This window comes from Kogia breviceps, chromosome 1 (assembly GCF_026419965.1).
Source record: "Kogia breviceps isolate mKogBre1 chromosome 1, mKogBre1 haplotype 1, whole genome shotgun sequence".
NCBI classification, from domain to species: Eukaryota; Metazoa; Chordata; class Mammalia; order Artiodactyla; family Physeteridae; genus Kogia; species Kogia breviceps.
The window spans coordinates 84,630,839-84,647,894 of record NC_081310.1 but is presented as its reverse complement, the minus strand read 5'-3'; the positions used below and the strand labels follow the sequence as shown (position 1 = coordinate 84,647,894).

The 17,056-nt window shown below is 48.8% G+C and overlaps 3 protein-coding genes across 6 annotated transcripts in view; all 3 read left to right on the top strand.

Moving 5' to 3' along the window:
- Positions 1-17,056, top strand: part of S100A8 (S100 calcium binding protein A8) — a 114,157-nt gene that overhangs the window by 53,216 nt on the left and 43,885 nt on the right. The gene's annotated exons all lie outside the window — the stretch shown is intronic.
- S100A5 (S100 calcium binding protein A5) lies at positions 362-2,925 on the top strand. Its single transcript, XM_059072557.2, has 3 exons — positions 362-415; positions 1,019-1,177; positions 2,779-2,925. Exons 1-3 carry the CDS (start codon positions 362-364, stop codon positions 2,923-2,925), a joined length of 360 nt encoding a protein of 119 aa, XP_058928540.1.
- On the top strand, positions 3,616-5,885 carry LOC131761662 (protein S100-A6). Of its 4 annotated transcripts, none has more exons than XM_067036378.1 (3): positions 3,616-3,805; positions 5,133-5,291; positions 5,657-5,885. In XM_067036378.1, the coding sequence occupies exons 2-3, from the start codon at positions 5,154-5,156 to the stop codon at positions 5,789-5,791; spliced, it is 273 nt and encodes a 90-aa protein (XP_066892479.1). In that variant the 5' UTR covers positions 3,616-3,805; positions 5,133-5,153; the 3' UTR covers positions 5,792-5,885. The 4 variants fall into 4 exon arrangements, with proteins under 4 accessions (XP_066892479.1, XP_066892486.1, XP_066892491.1 ...); XM_067036385.1 differs by having other exon boundaries at positions 3,658-3,805; positions 5,666-5,885; XM_067036390.1 differs by lacking the exon at positions 3,616-3,805 and adding an exon at positions 4,350-4,579 and having other exon boundaries at positions 5,666-5,885.

Here is a 17,056-nt window from a genome sequence, read left to right as displayed (position 1 = left end):
CCAGGATGCTGCTGCAAATGCCTTCCACTGTGGCCCTGGGTGAGTCTCCTGGCAGTGGGGAGAGGCCGAGGGTTTGGGATGGTAAGAGATGAATTTCAGGTCCGGTTCAAGTATCGTCAGATGGGCTTTGGTCTATAGCTAAGAGGCAGCAGCTTCTTCCTCCCTTCCTTGCTCAGGACTCAACACAGATTTACCTGTAGCTCCCAGGTTCTTGGGTGTTGGCTCCTTCCTGCCTAAGGGGGAAGTGGTTTCCAAGTCTGAGTCACAGGAGCCCCAGCTGCTTCTTCTCTTGGGTGGGTATAGCTGTGCTAATGGACTAGAAGGCCCCATTCAGACCCAACCTCTGGATCCAGCTCTCAGAATGACCCTGGAGGTTTCAATAGGCCCACCCCCTTCACTGCCTCGTGGCTGGTCTGTATGTACAGTTCTCTGGGCCAGAGGCTGGTGACTAGCTGGACAAGTCCTGGCACCCCTCCCTGACTTCCTGTTGAGATCTTACCTTCCAGTTCTAGTCCCAGCCTCCTCCAACCCCTGGACTCTCTCTTTGCCCTGTGCCCTAGTTCTCTAATGGGACACTCCCTGATATTAGGTGATTCAGGGACCCGGGCCAAGGAGGGTGACTTGGGTGAAGACGGCCTCTGGAAAATGAGTGTGCAGGATGGATCGGGCAGGGAGAAAATCCTGACCCTTCATTGGCTCCACCATCTGTCACCAGTTCTTCTTTTGGGGAGGCCATCTTGTCACCCCTCTGTCCCTAGACCCCTTTTTCAACATCTCCTAAGCAGGAGAGTGTGCAGTCTCCTTCCAGCTGGTCAGTCTCACTGCTATGGCTGTTCCAGGTTTGCCTTGGTTCTCACTACAGCCTGTCCTGAGACACTGGGGTCCACTTGGTAGATTTTGATCTCATCGTGGGTTCCAGTAGCTGGTCCTTGAGGGAGAGGCTTGGAGGTGGGCTAGTGATGGGGGGAAGCAGAAGGTCCAGCTTCCTGGGGAATGGGATCTTTTCCTCTCCCTTCAGCCTCCAAAACTGTACACCATGTTGGAAACTTCTTTGGAGAAGGCCCTGACCACTATGGTCAGAACTTTCCATAAATATCTGGGGAGAGAGGGCAGCAAACTGACTCTGAGTGGGAAGGAGCTGAAGGGGCTGATCAAGAAAGACCTGTGTCTTGGTGACGTAGGTGTCGGTCCCTCCCCTGCACCCCAGAGCCCCAGTGCTCCGTGGGCACCTTCGGGGAGCAGATGAAAAAAAAGAGGAAGCACTGATGAGCCCCCCGGGGTCTTCCCAGCATGAGGTGGGAGGCCTAGCACACCTACCCGCAGGGTACACTAGTCTCAGCAAGGACAGGATGGCCAAAGGGTACAGACAGAGACCCAAGGAAGAGGGTGAACATCTTGGGCCGTGCCTGGGGATGAGTCAGGTCTCCCTGGGAACGGAGAAGCGAAGTGTCTGGAGGGTGGACCTCAGCCTGCATGAAGGTTTAGAGAAGGAGATCAAGGAAACTTCCATGTTGAGGTGGGGCTCTCACAGCTGTGGAGACTGTGTGAGGCATGGAGTTGGGTGGGGGGGTGAGATGATTCAGGGGTCCAGGTCAGCTGTGCGCAGCTCAAGGGCAGGGCCTCCGCCTGGTTCTCCTCCATGTGCCCGGCACGTCTGGGGCTCTCAGCTGGTGCTGACACAGGAACCAAAAGGATCGTTCTACTAGTTTGTGAACACAGTTTGGAAGGGGGAAGAACTGATTCTTACCAGATGGGGATGGTGGGAGGGAGGCAACTGACAAAGGGAAAGGCCTATGAGGTAGTCATTATGTTATTATTACAGTTAAAAAAAATTGAGGCTCAGATATGTTATTTAACTTGTCTGAGGACACCCAGCTAGTGAGAGGCTGGAATTCCAGCCCGGGCCCATGTATCAACCTCCCTCGTTCCTTTAAAATCAGCCTGGGGGCCTCTCCTATCGCATCATGAACCCTAGTGGGCCTCCCCAGAGAGAAGCTCCACCTAGTGTGTCCCTGTGGACAGGGGACCAAAGCAGGGGTGGGTGTCACCAGGCCTTCCCTCTGGCCTTCCTGCCAAGCTCTCTGCATTCTGGAGTTAACGAAGGCAGAGGGAGGGCCATGGGTCCAGCAGGGTTAACTACAAGGGGACAGAGGCCCTGGGGAGGGCCTGGCTATAACAGGAGCCCAGACTGGGGACAAGGGTGGCATCACAGAGAGGCTGTTTCCATTTCTGTATGTCCCGAAGTCCTTTCTCCTGTGGCAAAGTTGGAGGTGAGGGCAGTGAGGGGGAGAGGGCAGGATGTGTCTGTATTTTCTTCCTGTTCCCCCTGAGGGCGCCGTCTCCATCCTCTTGGTGGAGCTGGGCTGGTTGGGCAGGGGACCAGACAAGGAAGAGGACTGGGTGCCAGGCACTCACGCCATACAGTTGTCCTGCAGGGACGGAATAAGGCTTGGATCTCGCTTAGTGCCACATCGTCACCAAGCCGTTTCTATGAGATGTTGTATGAAATCTAGCTTATTATTTCTTTGGGTGGTAGAAAGTGTCGAGGGGAAGGGGGGCTGCACTAGCCTTCCTCTTGTAATTTATTCCGATTCAGGAGTCAGGTCACTGAGCTCTGCTTGGCGGTACCCTGTGCTGGGTGTGGCCTGGGGGGAGACTCTGGGGGTTGAGATGCTCCGTGGCTGCCTCAGCTGGGGATCAGCCTGAGGCTGCCTTCCCAGGGGTCAGGGCAGGGCTGGGAGGGGTGGCTGACCTGTCTCTCTACCTGGGCCCTCGAAGAAGATGACGGAGAGCAGCATCGATGACCTGATGAAGAGCTTGGACAAGAACAGCGACCAAGAGATCGACTTCAAGGAGTACTCGGGGACTTCCCTGGTGGCGCAGTGGTTAAGAGTCCTCCTGCCAATGCAGGGGACACGGGTTTGAACCCTGGTCTGGGAAGATCCCACATGCCGCGGCGCAACTAAGCCTGGGTGCCACAACTACTGAGCCTGCGCTCTAGAGCCCACGAGCCACAACTACTGAGCCCGTGTGCCACAACTACCGAAGCCTGCGCGCCTAGAGCCTGTGCTCCACAACAAGAGAAGCCACTGCAATGAGAAGCCCGCGCACCGCAGTGAAGAGTAGCCCCCACTCACCACAACTAGAGAAAGCCTGCGCGCAGCAATGAAGACCCATCGCAGCCAAAAATAAATAAATGAATACATAAATTTATTTAAAAAAACCCCAACAAAACAACAACAAAGAGGAGTATTCGGTGTTCCTGACCACGCTGTGCGTGCCCTACAACGCCTTCTTCCTGGTGGACAACCAATGACTGGGCCCTGGCTCTTGGCCCCTGCAGCTCCTCTCACAGACCCTCCGTGGCCCCTTGCCTTCCCCTCCCTCCCGGATGGACCCTGCTTCAGCCTTCCCTTCCAGTCGAGGAAATAAAGATTTTCGATTCCAGGTGTCCAGGGCTGGTTTGGAACATTCTTGTCCACCTTGGCTGGGGTGGGACCAGGCAGAGCTTCTCCTTAAGTGGGTGGGCAGCCTCTGGGCGTTAGGGTTCTGGGTTTCCACCCCACTTCCTGTTCTTCAGTGAAGACTTGACTAATCTTATCCAGGCTTAGTTTTGCCCTGCAGTAAAATAAGGAAGTGGGGGCAGGCTTTTGCTTGCCTCCAGGAAATGATGCAACTATGCAGAGAAAGCTAAGGGGGAAAGTGCTTTGAGAGTGGGGACACTGGGATGTGGTCCCCGAGGGTAGTGGTGGACGGAGCACTCTGACTTGCCACCAGCTCACAGGAGGCCCCCCTGAGGACACTGGTAAGAAGGGGGAGTCTGGCCTTGACCTCGACGCCGGCCCCTTTTCCCTGTCCTCCGTTTCCCCCCCCAGCAACAAGCCCTACTACCATCTCTGGGATCCAGGGCTTTCTGCTCTCCCCACTTCCCTCCCCGTATCAAAATCCTTTCTTAGGAGAGGATCTGACAGACTTTGCATTGGAGGGTGAATAACTAACGACACTTACGGGGCTTGACTCTGGTGTGTGTGTTGCACTTTAATGGGCAAGAGGCTGCGGGTGGAATTCAGGTGGGGGGATGGGGGAAGGCATCGAGGGTGGTGGTACGAATTTATTTTCCTTGGGGGGATGTGTGTTCTAGATGTCCTTTAAATCTTATCCTGTAGACCACTGGCTGCTCCCCTCCCCGTCCTTCATCTAGGGTTCGCCCCCGTTCCCCCCGGCGCCGGGGAGCGGCACCCTTCTCCACCCCCTTCCCCCTACACACACAGACACACACACACTCTCTGACACTGCCCGGCTCTCCGCTTCCTCCTCTTGTCACATCGCGACGGGGAGAAAACTGAGTTTTGGAGATTAGGAGGGAACTCGAGGTTACTAGGTTGGCCGCGGTCTCCCCTCGGCGCCCCCGCCCCGCGGAGCCCCGAACAGCCCCGGGGCAGGAGGCGTGGAAAGTTTTGGGGCGAGGATGGTGCGTAAAGGGCGGGCAGTGGGCGGCCGGAAGCGCCGCTATAAAGCTGGAGGGTTGGCCACACAGCCATCACCCTCGGCCGCTCCTTTTCGCTTCGCTGCAGTCGCGGTGAGTCCTCGCTAGGCAGGGCAGCCCCGGTCCTTCGGGGCCGGCCCGCCCTGCCCCGGGTTAGTCCGCCTGCATCCAGACTGGGGCCGGTAGGGAGAGGTGGGAGCGGCCGGGCCGGCCCCGGGCTAAGGCATCCGGTGGGGCGGCCCCCCACTGTGGCCCTTCTGGGGTTGGGAGAGTGTGTCCCGGGGTGTGTCCGTGCCGCAGTGTGTGGCCCTGTGAGGCTCTGTGTGTGTGTAGGGCTGGATGTGCAGCCTCCACCCTCACTCACAACATACTCCCCAACTTTTCCTGGAACCCCTGGAAGACAGCTCTCAGCTGTGGTCCTATTTGTTCCTTAGAATTCTTGAACCACCTCCGCTCTGGTCCTCTGTAGGGCACTCACGTCTTGGCCCTAGACTCTGCACTCTCCCTCCCCTACAAGCCCTGGGCTGTCTCCTGATGTCACCTGACACTTAGTGGTTTGGCAGGGGTAGTCAAAGGGAGTTGGGGGGTTGTGGGTGAGTGAGAAGGTCCTGCTGCTCAGGGCACTGACCAGCCTCTCTGCCCTCAGCTCTGAGCCCAGCCTTCAGCCATGGCGCACCCCCTGGATCAGGCTATTGGCCTCCTGGTGACCATCTTCCACAAGTACTCCGCTCACGAGGGAGACAAGAACACTCTGAGCAAGGGTGAACTGAAGGAGCTGATCCAGAAGGAGTTCACCATTGGCACAGTGCGTGAGCCTCCCCAGGCCCCCTCTCCCCACCTCTCGCCCTTTAGAAGCAGGATTTGGAGAGGGTGAGGTGCCAGGTACATGACTCAGGCTTACCCACATTCTGGGGCCCTAGACCATGTGCCTTACTGGACCACTGGTCCACACCCCTGAGGGGCTGGGGAAACTCGTAGCCTGGTATTCACTCCTCCTGAGTGAGGAACAGAGGAGAAGTAAAGCCTAGTGAACCCAAAGTGGGCTTGGATCTTTGGTGACAAGTGAGCACAGAGCCATTTGTATGAGAGAGGGCTGCCTGGGAGGGGGAAAGGCAGAGAACCCAAGGTCTCAAAACCATTGAGTCTGGATTTCCCATTCTAACATGTTAGAAATTGCAGGATGCTGAAGTTGCAAAGCTGATGGATGACCTGGACCGGAACAAGGACCACATGGTGAACTTCCAAGAATATGTCACCTTCCTGGGGTCCTTGGCCTTGATCTACAGTGACATCCTCCGGGACTGAAAATAAATCGGGAAGATGGAAACACCCTCTAGCTGGCCTGTCGAGTGGTGGGTAATTGTACAATAAATTTTTTTTTTTTTTTTGGTTAAATCTATCCCTGTGTCCTGCTTCCCAATGATTTCCGTTTCCTCCTCTGTTTGTTGCTGCATCAGCCACCAGAGGGTTTTCTCACAGTTACCTCTGGGAGTGACTCAGTGACTCACCAGGCCAGGGGAGCTGGTGGGAGGGTCCACAAAATGGCGTATGCACCCTAACAAAGCGGTTGTGAGCTCATTAAGTTGCCTTTATGTGAATTAGAAAAAGATGCCCACTCTGGGTGAAGCCATCTTAAGGAAAGGCTCAAGTGCCCCCCCGTGGAAGGGGTTCTGGGATGGGCTTGGAGAAGGAAATGGTGCTTGGGCCAGGCTGTGATGAGTCCAGAGTGTGGCAGAGATAGTCCTAGCAGGGTCTCTTAAGATAAAGACGTATTTTTCCTCTGGGCTTGGTGAGAGGGGAAGGGCCAGAAGGGCCTTGGGGCGGGGCGATCCACTTCCTCACCACAGTGAAAGAGGAGCAGAGAAGGCATATCTGGCCGGGGAGTGTTCTGCTATTCTGTCGGAGGCCACTGCGGACAGACGCTGTATGATTGAGTTCGATTCTGCTGTCTATGCCCTGGTTGGTCAAAGGTGGGAGGCACCCTTTTGGAGTCTGTCCCTGCATTCAGGGACAGGGGGGTCCTTTGGTGGTGGTCTGAGAAGCTGGCAGCTGTGTGAATACATGACTCATGGGGTGTTCATGAAAGGGGTGGGCTGAGGGTCCTCGGGGTGGAGTGGGGGTTCCCCGGGGCTGGGCAACTGCGCCTTCAAGCCTTTCTGTCAATATTGAGCCAGCCCATCCCTACAGCCTCAGCAGCATGAATCACCCCAGGTATTCCACCGGAGCCAAGCCTGGCTCTCTGCCCCCATCAGGGAAGATGACTAGTTGTCTGAATTATTGTCTGAGTTCACTGTTTGCATTAGCGTTTTCAGGCAGGCGGGTAGGGGAAGGGGGTAAATTGTGTTTCAGGGCCATGGGGCAGTTCTGTCCCCTCCAGGCCTAGCTTATGACAGGCAAGTTCCTCTATAGGCTCTGGGGACCCCAGAGGGAGACCATATCCTCCTTCCCCTCTTACTCACCTCCCCACTTCCCAGGGGGCCCAACTCTGTGGAATTGAGTCTTCTTCCTCCAGGGGCTGGGGAAGAGCCAACCGTCCCAAGAGGGCTGGAAGCCTCACCTCTTGGAGTCCCTTCTTCTCTAGCGGCCTCTCCTTCCCCGCAGGGAGTAGGGACTGGCACAGCTGGGAACCAGGAAGGGACCCAGGTTGAGCTCCCGGTGTGCACAGCCGCGTCCAAGCGTTGGCTCTATCCGCCCCCGCCCGCCCCGCAAAGATACCTTCCCGGCGCCGCGGCGGCCAGCATAGTGGGGCGTGGAGCGAGCGCCCTCGTGTGGGCAGAGAGCAGGACGCCGCGGGGCCGTTGTGGTTGGTTTTCTCGAACCCCTAGGGAGAGGCCAGTGGCGGAGGGAGCAACGACGGTGGAGCCCTTCCAGTGAAGAGGGTAACACCGCTTGGTGCTATGGGAATGTCAGCTGGGGGATCTTTTGGCTCCCAGCAATTAACCCCCCAATAAAGCAACTTGCAACTCAGCCTTTACCTAAGACGCATGTACCACGAGCAAGTCCATGAAAGGAAGGCCGTTTGCAAAGACAAACAGAATCTGAACCCTGTCCCCCGCCCCTCCCGCTTTCAGGGCCGAGAAGACCTTCGTACAAAGAGGGAGGAGGGGTCATTTCAGTGTGTGAAGACCTACTGCCCTGCCCAGGAAGGGGCTGCTCGGACAAGGCCTTCGGTCATACATCTGCAGGGAGCTCTGGTGGGTGGGCAGGCCGAGAAGTTTAGGAGAATCGGTAAACGTGCACAGTTCACCTGCTAAATAAACAGGCGTGTCCTTTAGCGGCTGCCTTTCCGTAGTAGTGGAGGGGAACAGGAACACGGATTTAAAAAATAAAACAAAACCCCAAACATGTAGCAAATCTTTTGTTTGCTTTGAAGGTGTGGTCTTTAAGGCTTTTTTGAGGGATGGTGGGTCAATGGAACCTGGTGGGTGCTCTACTCAAAGGGTGGGACAGTGGTGGAGGGGGCACAGACTGGTCACTTTTTATTGCATTTGCCTCCAACTGATGTAATGGAAATGAAGCCTTTAGTTCACTCTGTGGAACAGGGGCCTGGGCTTAGGTAGAGAGAGACGTTCAGATGTGAGCTGGGGGCTTCACCCCCTGCCCCTTTAATGAGGCTGATCCAGGCCACTGGTGGAAGTGGCTCTGCGTTCCCCCATGCCCCTCGCTGAGGCTCCTTTTTCCCTCGCTGTGCATAAATGGGCATTAATCCTACAACCTAGTCAGCCTGACACCCAGGAAGCTGAAACAGCAGCAGCAAAGCCCATGTCTGTAAGCTGGGGCGGGCCCCAGTGGGAAGGGTTTTGGACTGGGTCACAGTATGTAGCTCTTTGTTCTCTGCCAAGCATATCTGATACTGTCGGGAATAAAGTCACTGTACGTTTGTATAGCACTTTTATTTTTACAAGGCACTTTTATATCCATTCTTTTGTGATGCTCAGAAGATTTATGTGTAGTATGTATTATTAACCCTGTTGAACAAGAGAAAAGACCAATAGAGGACTAAGTGCTTCCACCCAGGTCAAACTAAATTCAGAACTGGGCCCTCTCCATTCCATTTGCCGGTTCATTAGTGCTTATCACATCATGACATATTTTGGCCATTTCTTCTTCATGTTTTTCTCTTAAGTGTTTTAATCACATATTGAGAGTGTAAAAAATGACTTATAGAAATAATCAGTGAGTCAGGGCTGCCTTGGCCTGAGTCTTATCTTGGGCTAGGTCTCATTCAAGGACCAGACATTCAAAGGCTAGTGACAAGGAAAGATGGTTTTTCACTACTTACAAAGAGGGAAAGGGAACCCGTTCTCCTCTCCTTCTGAAAGGGTCTCCTTGGCAAAGTTTCAGTCCTAAATCCTAACACCACTTTCTGAAATGTAAATAAAATTTCTCTAGGAACCAGATAGCTCCAGGAGTCTCCAGTTTTTTTTTTTTTTTTTTTTTTTTTTTTTTTTTTTTTTTTTTTTTTTTTGCGGTGCGCGGGCCTCCCACTGTTGTGGCCTCTCCTGTTGCAGAGCACGGGCCCCGGACGCGCAGGCTCAGCAGCCATGGCTCACAGGCCCAGCCGCTCCGCGGCATGTGGGATCTTCCCAGACTGGGGCACGAACCCGTGTCCCCTGCATCGGCAGGCGGACTCTCAACCACTGCACCACCAGGGAAGCCCCAGGAGTCTCCAGTTTTTAGGTCATAGAGATCTCTAAATTCTGAGTCTTCATCTCTTTTGAAGTATAAATACCTAGAGAGGAGCTTTCTGGTCTCCTGAGCTCTTTGGGGCTTAACCTTGGGACCTACTGCAGGTGGTAAGCATTTGACTCTCTCTCTTTGGGAAGCAAGAGAAGTTTTATTATCCTTTTGGATCAAACAATTAATGACACAAATGGCTATGAGTCTAATCCTCAGGTATGTGAAGAGTCCCAGGAGGCTAGGGTTTGTACTGGGGCACTGAGAAGTTCACTGACAAGTTTTATTTTCTTGCACTCAAATAACCAGTGTTAATAAACTAGGATGCCTTATTCCATAGCTTTCTAAAAAAACTGTATAAATATAGTTCCACATATAAGACATGTTTTGTATGATGTAATTGTGTTATAAAAAGGGAATCATGATATATATATATTTCTCTCATTTTATGTTTTCTCCATTTAACAATATATCACAAAAATCCCTTCAAGTCAACTGGTAGAGGTCTAAATCCTTCTTTTTAATGGCTGTAGGTTATTCCACGGTACAGAAGCACCGTAATTTATCTGATCATTTCCTATTTCCCTAGTGGTGGGCATTTCCTACCCCCGATTTTTTCACTACAAGCAATAATAATATTGCTGAATAAACATCTCTGTATACACATTCTTAAAGACTAATGGTTTTATTTATTTAGTACAGAATCCCAGGAGTGAAACTGCTGGCTTGAAGGGCATATACATACTTAATTTAAATAGCTATTGCTATATTACTTTCCCAAACAGCAGTAACAAGTCACACTTCCCATTAGTGGTAAATGATCCAGCATTCTGGACAGCCTTAGGCAGTATCATTTTAAAAAGTTTTAGCCAGTCTGATAGGATCTAGTGGATTTTGAACTAGAAGAACTCTAGTGGGTTCTCAGAGGTAGCTTAGGGGCTTGCCCATGGTGGCGTGGTGGCTCAGATAGGGCAGCTTCTGGCCACTTACCCTGTTTTAGCCAGAGCTCTGTATTTTTCGTAGACTAGCCTCCTCCATTATGTTTTCTTTCTTTTTTTTTTTTTTTAATATAGATTTATTTATTTATTTATGGCTGCCTTGGGTCTTCGTTGCTGCTCGCGGGCTTTCTCTAGTTGCAGCGAGAGGGGGCTGCTCTTCATCTGCGGTGCGCAGGCTTCTCATTGCAGTGGCTTCTCTTGTGGAGCACGGGCTCTAGGCACATGGGCTTCAGTAGTTGTGGCGCGTGGGCTCAGTAGTTGTGGCTCATGGGCTCTAGAGCGCAGGCTCAGTAGTTGTGGCACACGGGCTTAGTTGCTCTGAGGTATGTGGGATCTTCCCGGACCAGGGCTTGAACCCGTGTCCCCTGCATTGGCAGGCGGATTCTTAACCACTGCGCCACCAGGGAAGCCCTATGTTTTCTTTTAAGAAAGAGTTCCAGGGAATGTTTAAAAGCCCTGCCTCTAAGCTATGTGTGTGCGGTGGGTATTGAAGGTTTTGAATAGAGTGGTGATTTGTTAAAGGCCTGGACTTCAAAGAGATCTGGACCCTGGGGAAGAGGCTAGGAAGCTGGTGGCCACTGCGGGTGGGGCAATGAGGATCTGACCTGGAGTGGCAGGAAGAGGGCAGGCAGGTGCCCAAAGATGTTGAACAGGTAGGGTCTGCTGGATGTGTGGTGGGGGTGGAGTTGTAGAGAGGCTAGGAGGCCCCAGGTTGGCACCTGGGTGGGTGGCCAGGAGGCCTGTGATGGCACTCCTGGAGCAAGCACGCCAGTCATCCTGGCACTTTGGGACTTAACCTGCGGACCTAGTCCAGGTGGTGAGCAGGGACAGACCCAGAGGAGCCTGAAAAGGGAGATGGGTAAGGGGAGGTGGGGTGTGTGTAGGGTCAGCCACTGGCCATTGCTCAGTGAGATGCCCAAGCAGACCCTTTTCCCTGTCCTCTGAGTGCCCTGCCTGTGTCCTCCCAGAATCTAGGAGAGAGCAACCCAGCCCTCTGTCCAGAGGGAAGGGGAAAGGTGGGGAAGGTCCTGGGCACCCCCTTACACCTCTCTTCAAGAAGGCTACACTCACAGCATCAGAAGATTCTCCTGCTTCCAGGTCAGTGTAAGGCTTTCAGGTGGGGAGGCCGGCAGGATGCTCCCTCCGTGGAGGTTTCCCCCACCCACAGTTCTTCAAGCCTCCAAATGCTAAGTTGCCACACCCATCCCTCAGGACACCCCACTGATCTTCTTATGTAAGGATGTCCCAGAGTTTAGGCCCTTGGCGCTTTGGAAGCTAATGGAGCTTTCCTGTGCCAGGCTCTGTCTGCTCTGCGGAGTTCTGGGTTGGGGGTGGGGGGGCAGTTCTAGACCTAGGAGTGGGGACGCTGATCAGTGTCCCAATCCTGGTTCTTTCTCTGCAGCATATGACAGCTGTGACTGATTTCCTGACAAATTACCTAGGAGCAAGGCTGCTTTTGACTTCCATGGGCTCTAGGTACTTTTGCCTCTGTGGAATTTTTCCTCCATAGGAAAACATTAAAAACTGTATTTTATGACTGTGTTGGTATAAAGATAAATGTGAACTAAGATGGATTCATTATTATATATTCATTATTAGTATATTCAGGTTTCTGGTACTTTTAAACGAAATGAAAATGAAAATGTTTTCGGGGCCCTGGGCGCAGTGCCTTCTATGTATAATGGGTGCCCCGCACCCAGAGGCCAGCATCTCACCCAGAGAGTATTTTCATTACAAGAAAAAAATAGCCTAGGACTTCCCTGGTGGTCCAGTGGTTAAAACTCTGCTCTCCCAATGCAGGGGGCACTGATTCGATCCCTGATCGGGGAACTAAGATCCCCGCATGACGAAAGGCATGGGCAAAAAAACAAAAAGCCCAAGAAAAAATAGCCTTGTCTCTCTCTCTCTCTCTCTCTGTCTCTCTTTCTTTTAAACAACTTTATTGAGGTGTTTCTTTGTGAGAAATTAGGATCGGGCTTCCCTGGTGGCACAGTGGTTGAGGGTCCGTTTGCTGATGCAGGGGGCGCGGGTTCGTGCCCCGGTCCGGGACGATCCCACATGCTGCGGGGCGGCTGGGCCCGTGAGCCATGGCCGCTGAGCCTGCGCGTCCGGAGCCTGTGCTCCGCAACGGGAGAGGCCAAGGCAGTGAGAGGCCCGCGTACCGGAAAAAAAAAAAAAAAAAAAGAAAGAAATTAGGATCTCACAGAGACATCTGGCCTCCCATGTTCGTTGTATCATTATGCACAATAGCCAAGATCTGGAAACAATCTAAGGGACGTTCAATGGATATATACTCAATGGAGTATTATTCCTTCATGAGAGAAAAGGAAACCCTGCCATTTGTGACAACATGGATGGACGTTAGGCAAAGGGTCAAAAGGGTTTAAACTCAGAGTTGTAAGTTTAAGTTCTGGGGATCTAATGTGTAGCATGATGATTATAGCTAACAATACTGTGTTATTAAGTACTTGAATGTTCTAAGAAAGTAGATCTTAAATGCTCTCACCACAAAAAAGAAAGGGTGACTATGTGGTGGCATGTAGGTGGTAGCTATGCTATGGTGGTCATCATTTTGCCATATAAACATTTATGAAATCAACACTTTGTACACCTTGAACTTACACAATGTTATGAGTCAATTATGTCTCATAAAGCTGGGGAAAAAACCAAACCAAACAAAACAAAGCCAAAACACACACACAAACAAAAGCTTTATTGCGATATAATTCATGTACCATAAAATTGACCCTTTTAAAGTGTACAGTCCAGTGGGGATTTGGAGGGGGATTAAAATAACAGAAATTTATTCTTTCACAGTCCTGTAGGCCAGATGTCTGAAATCAAGGGGTTGTCGGTAGGGCCACACTCCCTCCAAAGGCTCTAGGGGAAAATTGGTTTGTTCTCCCTTTCAGCATCTGGTGGCTGCTGGCCTTGCTTGGCTTGTGTCTGCACCACTGCAGTCTTTGCCTCTGTGGTCACACTGCCTCCTCTGTGTCAAATCTCTCCTGATCTCACTTTTTTTTTCCCAGTTGAAAAAAATTATAGCAAACTACAGGCATACCTTGGAGATAAGGCAGGTTTGGTTCCAGACCATCGCAAAAAAGCGAATATAACAATAAAGTGAGGCACACAAATTTTTTGGTTTTCCAGTGCATGTAAAAGTTACGTTTGCACTATTAGTCTATTAGTATAGTATTATGCTTAAAAAATGTACATGCCTTAATTTAAAAATACTTTATTGCTAAAAAATGCTAACCATCCTCTGAATCTTTGGCGAGTCATAATCTTTTTGCAAGCTTAACATCAAATATCACTGATCACAGATCACCATAACAAATATAATAATAATGAAAAAGTTTGAAATATTGTGAGAAATACCAAAATGTGACACAGAGACATGATGTGAGCAAATGCTCTTGGAAAAATTGGGCCTATAGACTTGCTTGACACAGCGTGGCCACAAGTCTTCAGTTTGTAATAACCACAATATCTGTGAAGTGCAATAAATTGAAGCCCAATAAAATGAGGTATGCTGTACACATAACATAAAATGAACATAAAATGAACCTTTGAAAAGTGTACATTCTGTGTTACTAAATACATTCACATTGTCACACAGCCATCTCTACCATCCATCTCCATAGTTCTTTTCATCTTCTGTAAAATCGAAACTCTGTATCTATTAAAGAGTAATTCCCTATCCCCCCTCTTTCCCCAGCTCTGCTTTCTGTCTCTATGAATTTGACTAAGTGTTTTGTACAAGTGGAATCATGCAGTATTTGTATTTTTAGGACTGGCTTTATTTCACTTAGCATAATGTCCTCAGATTTCATCCATGTGGTAGCATTTGTCAGAATTTCCTTCCTTCCTTTTTAAGGTGGAATAATGTTCCATTATTTGAATATACCACATTTTGCTTATCTATTTCTTTGTTGCTGGACACTTGGGTTTCTACTACATTTTAGCAATTGTGAATAATGCTGCTATGAACATGGGTGTACATATATCCCTTTGGGACTCTGCTTTCAATTCTTTATTCTTCCAGGTGTAGCAGAGGTAGCTCCTCTCCACCACCCCACTAGGTGTCCTGGGGTGCTCTTTGGTTGTACAGTTGTCCTAGAGGTGCTATGAAAATCTGTTCTCCTAGTGTGTGAGTGTGTTTGAGTGTGTGTGTGTGTGTGTGTGTGTGTGTGTGTGTGTGTGTACAGCTGTGGCACAGTGATGACTGTCACTGGTCAGGCATTCCTCACTGGGTGATCAGCTGGTAGGGTGCTTGGTGCAGAGAAGGAAGTTTTCACTCACAGGAAGACTTGAACCTTGGGTGCTGATGGTGTGAATACTGAAGGGTTAGCCAGCAGGGGCTAGGTTCCACCCCATCTCATGGAAGGCCCTTTGCATAGTTCCTTCTCTCAGCCCTGTTACCCAGCACCCCCTGGACAATGAATGGCTGACTCCCTGACAATTCTTTCACTTCTGCTCTCCCCAGTTACCCACACTTCAGACTCCACTTTCCTTCTCTCATTTTTTTCCTGGCTCCACCAAGCTCCCTCCCACCATTTTCATTCATTTACACCAGAAACTCTGTTCTAACTGTACCTTAAATCCATAGCAACAGAAAAACCAGTTGAGCCAGGAAAGCTCATTCTTAGTGATTGTTATATGAGAGCAAACTATCAATACCTGTGTTTTGGTTTTTATTGTGCACATTATTAAAATATGGGGTTGAATACTTGTATTCTATGTAAAAGTTTTCAGAATTTATAACATTAAAAACACTGGAATTATGTATTAAAATATTTCAAAAAATTAGAAACACATGACAAAGTGTCAAATAAAAGCAAAAACTTCAAATATAAACATAAACATGCATTATTCTTCTAATCTAAATTAGTAGGTAAAATTAATAAAATATTATTCAAAAAGTAAACCAAACACTATATAAATATAAAGAAAACTTAACTTTGAGAAAAGGAAGATGAAATGATATCTTTAAAAAAACACAATCTTAGAAGAGGGAGGAACACTCCCAAACTCATTCTATGAGGCCACCATCACCCTGATACCAAAACCAGACAAAGACGTCACAAAGAAAGAAAACTACAGGCCAATATCACTGATGAACATAGAGGCAAAAATCCTCAACAAAATACTAGCAAACAGAATCCAACAGCACATTAAAAGGATCATACACCATGATCAAGTGGGGTTTATTCCAGGAATGCAAGGATTCTTCAATATATGCAAATCAATCAATGTGATACACCATATCAACAAACTGAAGGAGAAAAAACCATATGATCATCTCAATAGAAGCACAGAAAGCTTTTGACAAAATTCAACACCCATTTATGATAAAAACCCTGCAGAAAGTAGGCATCAAGGGAACTTTCCTCAACATAATAAAGGCCATATATGACAAACCCACAGCCAGCATTGTTCTCAATGGTGAAAAACTGAAACCATTTCCACTAAGATCAGGAACAAGACAAGGTTGCCCACTCTCACCACTCTTATTCAACCTAGTTTTGGAAGTTCTAGCCACAGCAATCAGAGACAAAAAAAAGAAATAAAAGGAATCCAAATAGGAAAAGAAGAAGTAAAGCTGTCACTGTTTGCAGATGACATGATACTATACATAGAGAATCCTAAGGATGCTACCAGAAAACTACTAGAACTAATCAATGAATTTGGTAAAGTAGCAGGATACAAAATGAATGCACAGAAATTTCTGGCATTCTTGTACACTAATGATGAAAAATCTGAGAGGGAAATTAAGAAAACACTCCCATTTACCATTGCAACAAAAAGAATAAAATATCTAGGAATAAACCTACCTAAGGAGACAAAAGACTTGTATGCAGAAAACTATAAGACACTGATGAAAGAAATTAAAGATGATACAAATAGGTGGAGAAATATACCATGTTCTTGGATTGGAAGAATCAACATTGTGAAAATGACTCTATTACCCAAAGCAATCTACAGATTCAATGCAATTCCTATCAAATTACCACTGGCATTTTTTACAGAACTAGAACAAAGAATTTCACAATTTGTATGGAAACACAAAAGACCCCGAATAGCCAAAGCAATCTTGAGAACGAAAAATGGAGCTGGAGGAATCAGGCTCCCTGACTTCAGACTATACTACAAGGCTACAGTAATCAAGACAGTATGGTACTGGCACAAAAACAGAACTATAGATCAGTGGAACAGGATAGAAAGCCCAGAGATAAACCCACACACATATGGTCACCTTATCTTTGATAAAGGAGGGAAGGATATACAGTGGAGAAAAGACAGCCTCTTCAATAAGTGGTGCTGGGAATACTGGACAGCTACCTGTAAAAGTATGAAATTAGAACACTCCCTAACACCACACACAGAAATAAACTCAAAATGGGTTAAAGACCTAAATGTAAGGCCAGACACTATCAATCTCTTAGAGGAAAACATAGGCAGAACACTCTATGACATAAATCACAGCAAGATCCTTTTTGACCCATCTCCTAGAGAAATGGAAATAAAAACAAAAATAAACAAATGGGATCTAATAAAACTTAAAACTTTTGCACAGCAAAGGATACCATAAACAAGACCAAAAGACAACCCTCAGAATGGGAGAAAATAGTTGCAAATGAAACAACTGACAAAGGATTAATCTCCAAAATTTATAAGCAACTCATGCAGCTCAATAACAAAAAAACAAACAACCCAATCCCAAAATGGGCAGAAGAACTAAATAGACACTTCTCCAAAGAAGATATACAGATTGCCAACAAACACATGAAAGGATGCTCAACATCATTAATCATTAGAGAAATGCAAATCAAAACCACAATGAGATATCATCTCCCACCGGTCAGGCTGACCATCATCAAAAAATCTAGAAACA

Excerpts from the sequence above, each read along its gene's own strand:
- S100A5 (XM_059072557.2), top strand. The coding sequence starts at position 362 with ATGACCCTGGAGGTTTCAATAGGCCCACCCCCTTCACTGCCTCGTGGC. Across the intron at positions 416-1,018 it reads CACTGCCTCGTGGCTGGTCT|CCTCCAAAACTGTACACCAT; the intron begins GTATGTACAGTT and ends CTCTCCCTTCAG. Across the intron at positions 1,178-2,778 it reads AAGACCTGTGTCTTGGTGAC|AAGATGACGGAGAGCAGCAT; the intron begins GTAGGTGTCGGT and ends GGGCCCTCGAAG.
- LOC131761662 (XM_067036378.1), top strand. The coding sequence starts at position 5,154 with ATGGCGCACCCCCTGGATCAGGCTATTGGCCTCCTGGTGACCATCTTC. Across the intron at positions 5,292-5,656 it reads AGGAGTTCACCATTGGCACA|AAATTGCAGGATGCTGAAGT; the intron begins GTGCGTGAGCCT and ends CTAACATGTTAG.